The sequence below is a fragment of the Garra rufa genome, chromosome 4 (assembly GCF_049309525.1).
Source record: "Garra rufa chromosome 4, GarRuf1.0, whole genome shotgun sequence".
NCBI classification, from domain to species: Eukaryota; Metazoa; Chordata; class Actinopteri; order Cypriniformes; family Cyprinidae; genus Garra; species Garra rufa.
The window spans coordinates 4,323,408-4,329,403 of record NC_133364.1 but is presented as its reverse complement, the minus strand read 5'-3'; the positions used below and the strand labels follow the sequence as shown (position 1 = coordinate 4,329,403).

Genomic DNA, 5,996 nt, shown 5'->3' with positions numbered 1-5,996 from the left:
GGCTTGGTTTGGCTCATTCTTTGCATGTGTAGAGCTTTGGGTTTTAGTTTTGTGATGATTACTTTGTGTCAGTATTTGTAATCATTCAGTGAGTCCACTAGGTGGCAACGTTGGTTCAATTTGACCACTCAAAGCATCAAATGATCAATTCAGACTTTTATTTTAAAAGATGGAGTTTAAAGATTAAATGTATAATTGGTTTATATATCAATGGTAATGATCATCTTGGTGTAAATTTATGAAAGGGGAAAACTTCACCGCAAAAAGCACTTGTTTTTGGACATGCAAATAATAGATGCAATATTTAATTTGAATAAACATTGCAAAAGTGGTACTTTTTTTAATAATTTTTAATTTTTTTTATCTTCAGTTATTTACTAGTGTTTTAGCTTCAATGAACTTCTATTGTTTAGAATCTTTAATTTTTTTAATCACATTGCACTCGTCCATTTATGTATGTTTGTTTATTTTTTGATATTTTTGGAGTTATTTTTAAAATTAAATTAATTTTAATTGCTGTTGCTTGGGCAACTATCTGGAATATTAAGTATTTTGTTTCAGTTAATTAGATTTTATCCAACTCATTTACACTTGTCCATTGTTACATTATTTTAATTTTATTTAATTGTATTTATTTTTGGACTCATAGGAGATGCAATATTAATTTGCATTGCAAAAGTGTTACATTTTATTATTATTTTTTTTAATCTTTTAATCTTAAGTTTTTATTTACTAGTATTTTAGCTTTAACTACTATTGTAGTTTCTATTGTTTAGAATTTTTCATAATTTTTATTATCCACATTGCACTTGTCCATTTATGTTTATTTTTTTTGACATTTAGAGTTATTTTTAAAATTAAATTAATATTCCAGATAGTTGCCCTAGCAACATCAATTATTAAGTATTTTATTTCAGTTAATTAGATTTTATCCAACTCATTTGCACTTGTCCTTTGTTTATTTTAATTTTATTTAATTGTATTTATTTTTGGACTCATAATAGGAGATGCAATATTAGTTTGCATAGCAAAAGTGTTACATTTTATTGAAAAAAAAAAAATCTTTTTAAGTGTTTATTTACTAGTGTTTTAGCTTCAATGAACTACTATTGTAGTTTCTATTGTTTAGATTCTTTTGTTTCATTTTAATTTTAGATAAAATGACAGCAATTCTATTATTTTTGTCCATAATGGTTTTTAGTTATTTACTTTAAGTTTTACTTATTTTTGAACTCATGATAGAACATGCCATGTTAATATGAATTAACATTTAAGTGATGCATTAAGAGTTTTGCAACAAGTCTTGTTAATATGGGATTACATTAATTTTAATAGAGATGTTGCCTGGGCAGCTAGCTGGAATATTATTTAAATATTTTATTTCAGTTAATTGGATTTTATCCACCTTTTGCACTTGTCCATTATTTATTTATTTTTGAACCATGATAGGTGCAATATTAATTTAATATTAAAAGCATGCATTATTTAATCATTTAAACAAGCATTGCAAAAGTGTTGCGGTAGAAGATGCAATATTAATTTAATATTAAAAGGATGCATTATTTATTTAAACAAACATTGCAAAAGTGTTGCGGTAAAAGATGCAATATTAATTTAATATTAAAAGGGTGCATTATTTAATTTAAGCAAGCATTGCAAAAGTGTTGTGGTAGAAGATGCAATATTTAATATTAAAAGGATGTGTTATTTAATCATTTAAACAAGCATTGCAAAAGTGTTGTGGTAGAAGATGCAATATTAATTTAATATTAAAAGGATGTGTTATTTAATCATTTAAACAAGCATTGCAAAAGTGTTGCGGTAGAAGATGCAATATTAATTTTAATAAACATTAATAAACAAGTGATGCATTAAGAGTTTTGCAACAAGTCTTGTTAATATGGGATGTTTTTATTATTACTAGTGATTTCAATGAGCTCAGAGCTAATGTTTTAAGTATCTTATATTTGCAGTTTTAATTGTAGATAATTACAGCCTTTTTGTATTTTGGTATTTGTATTAGTTTTAAAGTTATTTTAGTACATTAATTTCAATAATTGAGATGTTGCTTAGGCAACTAGCTGGAATATTGTTATTTAAATATTTTATTTCAGTAAATTCGAATATTTTGTAAGAGTGGGCGTGGCTATTTGTAAATTTGTAGGTGTGGCTTCCGATCTCATCCGCGTCCAACTAAATCTGAAAAAGGAACCTTTTCAATTTAGTTTGGTTCAAACAGTTTTTTTTTTGTTTTTTTTATTGTATATATTTTTATATTACATTTTGGTATTTTTTAAAAAATATTTTGTTTTATATATAATTCAGATTTTACTTTAAAATCGTAATATTTAATGAATTTATATAGTGTTACTCTTTCCGATTTTCAATGTCATCTTGGAATAAGACTGGTTCCTAAAGTGCTGTCTAGGTAGGTGCCTTATTTGGCACCGTAGACGGTCCGTGATGAACTCGAGCGCGTGTGTGCGCGTACACGTATGTGTGTGCGCTGATGTTGCCGAGTTGAGCGCGCGTGCTTCACTCATGCAGTGGGCGGTCCGCGCGTGAGAGAAAACCCCTGTGCGCGCTCCGTCCCGATCATCACAGTCTTCGCAGACCCGGGACCTCCATCCATTCATCCATCCATCCGTCCGCTTGCCCGCATACCCACCCACCCCTCAATCCCAAACCCGGAGCGTTTGATGCGCGATCGGAGGCGATGCTGGAGTCCGGTGGCGGCGGCGGCGGCGCGCGTGTGCTGAAGGAGGGCGCGCTGGAGAAGCGCAGCGACGGTTTGCTGCAGCTGTGGAAGAAGAAGCGCTGCGTGCTGACCGAGGATGGACTGATGCTTCACCCGCCCAAACACCACCAGCACCACCACGACACCGGCTGCAAGGTGAAGGAGCTGCACTTCGCCAACATGAAGACGGTGGACTGCGTGGAGCGCAAGGGGAAGTACGTGTACTTCACGGTGGTCATGTCGGAGGGCCGCGAGATCGACTTCAGGTGCCCGCAGGACGAGGGCTGGAACGCGGAGATCACGCTCCAGATGGTCCAGTACAAGAACCGCCAGGCGATCCTGGCTGTCAAGTCCAGCCGACAGAAGCAGCAGCTGCTCGTGGTCTCCGCGCAGAAGATGATCCGAAACGCGCAGTAGGACGGTCGCCGGAGAGCCGCGGTGGAGCCCCGTCCGGTGCTGGGCTGTGGGCTCGACATCAACGGACGTTCCCCCGCGCGTAACAAGCGGGCTGGATGCGCATTACGGCGCTTTATTTTAGTGTCACCTTGTGCACTTGGACGCGCGCACGGACGCTTTTCACGCATTGAAAGACATCACGGATGAATTACCACCGGGAATATCTCTTTAGAGACTGTACGGGGCTCCGGGGCAAGTTGTCACAGTGACGTTCAGAGGCAAACGTCCGTTTGTATTGGTTACGCGTGCTGCTTTCAAGCATATACTATAAAGCAGACTTAAATCGGGATCGGTTTTGTGAATGATGCCCTTTAAATGACAATTATAATGTTTTTTGGGGGGCAATGGGTGTTTGGTAAACTGTAAAACCTCAATGGCATATTAAAGGAGGAATTAAATATATAGGGGGTGGATTTAGGTCAATTGGGACACATTTGCTATTAAGATGACTGGGGAAAAATGTCCCAGTTATCCAGAATTAACTCAATTGTCAGGATTTTTCAGGACAAGAATATTTTCCAAAAATGTCAAATTGTTAATTTGTCATTTTAAAACTTTTGCGTTTTTTTTGTTTTTTTTTTTGGCTCGCTCTTGAATTGTTTTGCTTTATTATTTTATTTTATAAAAATAACTTTTTTTTTTTTGTTGTACTTTAAGTACAAGAGTATTTTACAAAAATGTCAGATTGGGGCAAGTTGTCTTTGTCACATCATAATTTCTTTTTAAAGTTTTGCTTTTTTTTTCTCTCTATTTAAAAAAAAAAAAAAAAAATTCTTTTTTTATTGTGACGCTTTTGCCATTTAGATATGCTGATTTAACTACTAATGAAGGTAGAATTGAAATAGTCTTTTCAGGACAAGGGTATTGTCCAAAAAGGTCAGATTGGGGCAAGTTGTCACATCATAATGTTGTCATTTTAAAACTTTTGCAGTTTTTTCTGGCTCTTTCTTAAATTGTTTTCCTTTAATTTTTTTTTTAACTGAAACATTTGCCATTGAGATGACTGCGAAAAATGTCCCAGTTATTGCAGAACTGTCTAAAAATGTCAGGTTGGGGCAAGTTGTCACATTTGTTTTTTTTTTTTTTTGGCTGTTATTAATTGTTTTATATAATTTAATTTAATTATTTTGTACATTTGTTTTCTATTTAACAAACAAACAAAAAAAAATATAATTAATATATATATAAACAAATGTCAGATTGGGGCAACTTGTCACAAAATGTCAATTTTTAAACCTATTTTTTTGGCTCTTTTTTAAAAATTGTTTTGCTTTAATTATTATTAGATTATAAGAGATTTTTTGTAATTTTTATTTCTGTTTTTACAAAAAAATAAAAATAATTACAAATAATTAAATTTTATTTTTTATTTTTCCTTAAATCAGTGTCAAAAAATACAACGTTCCCATTGTGACAACATGCCCCGGAATATGCATTCAATGAACTATTTTCTAGACAAGAACATGTTCATATGATTTTTGTCACAAAGACTTCATAAACATTGACTGAGATGAAAAATGTCTGAAGTACAAGGTGTGACAACTAGCCCCGGTCTCCCTTACACGTTGATGGGTTATAAATGTGAAATGCCTTCAGTGCGTCATCGTTCGTCTGGCTCGGAACAGAAACGCCACCATCACTTTCCATTTAAGCACAGTTGCATTTGTCAATTTTGTGCAGGTCCGGACATGTAATCGATATCTTCCAGGAGACTTGAAAGGCCAATTTGTTACGGTCCAGATCGCAGTCTGCATGCACGTGTGCAGGGATTTTAAAGAGACTGGAAACCTGCAGAGTCTCTCACTGGAGATGCACAGCGTTTCATGTATTTATTTGTACATATTTTTTGTAACCGGTCATTTGCATATCTGAATATTGGGTTATGTTTGTTGAAGTAGACGTATGCATTTCAGAATAAGCTTTGATTTGCATTTTCTTGTTTGTGTAACTGGTTTGGATGGACTATTCTTATTTGACCAACTGCTTTTTGTTATTCAAACCAAAGAGTGTCAATGTTTTATTGGATGCATCGACATCATGTTGACATGACGTAACTAGTATTTTGTTAAGGTCTGATCATTGCAATCCACCTCAGTCAGTGTGGACGTAGTATTTGATGCAATGGAAGTGATAAATCTCCCACCAAATGAATCCTGGTTTCTATCCTGACTGAGCGTGCTGCATAAATCTCTTCTCAGTCAAATGCAGGGTGACAGAGCTCAACCCGATTTTGTTGATTCATCAGAAACGTCCCGATGCTCTGCTGTCGAGTCCTTGCGTGTGATTGAGCTGATGTTTGCTTGTGTGAAAATGGTGTTTCTTGAGCTGATGTGAATGCCACTTTCATACTTTTGAAATATACATTCCATTTCAAATGAACCTTGCATCTTTGTCTTTGCTTAGTGTGGTGTTTTTAGGGATTTTGTTAGTATTTTAAAAGAATAGTTTGGCCAAAAATGACCATGCAAGATGTAGATGAGTTTGTTTCTTCATCAGGTTTGGAGAAATGCAGCATTGCATCTCTTGCTTACCAATGGATGTGAATGGGTGCCGTCAGAATGAGAGTCCAAAAAGCTGATAAAAACATCCACAAGTAATCCACACCACTCCAGTCCATCAATTAACATCTTGAGAAGACAAACGCTGTGTGTTTGTAACAAACAAATGCATTATTAAGCTGTTTTTAACTTCAAACCGTCACTTCTGGCTGAAATATGAGTCCGTAAAGTTGTCTTTTCTGAATCAGGAAAGAAATCTGCACAGATCAAACAACATTTACAAGCAAAAACAGTCTCTAAACAAA

At 34.7% G+C, this 5,996-nt stretch overlaps 1 protein-coding gene across 1 annotated transcript; it reads left to right on the top strand.

Moving 5' to 3' along the window:
* The first annotated feature begins 2,578 nt into the window (after positions 1 to 2,578).
* Positions 2,579 to 5,572, top strand: phlda1 (pleckstrin homology-like domain, family A, member 1). The gene has a single exon (XM_073838309.1). It carries the CDS (start codon positions 2,717 to 2,719, stop codon positions 3,152 to 3,154), a length of 438 nt encoding a protein of 145 aa, XP_073694410.1. The 5' UTR covers positions 2,579 to 2,716; the 3' UTR covers positions 3,155 to 5,572.
* Positions 5,573 to 5,996: the final 424 nt, after the last annotated feature.

Bases quoted from the DNA above. Each gene is read 5' to 3' on its own strand.
- phlda1 (XM_073838309.1), top strand. From the start codon at position 2,717: ATGCTGGAGTCCGGTGGCGGCGGCGGCGGCGCGCGTGTGCTGAAGGAG.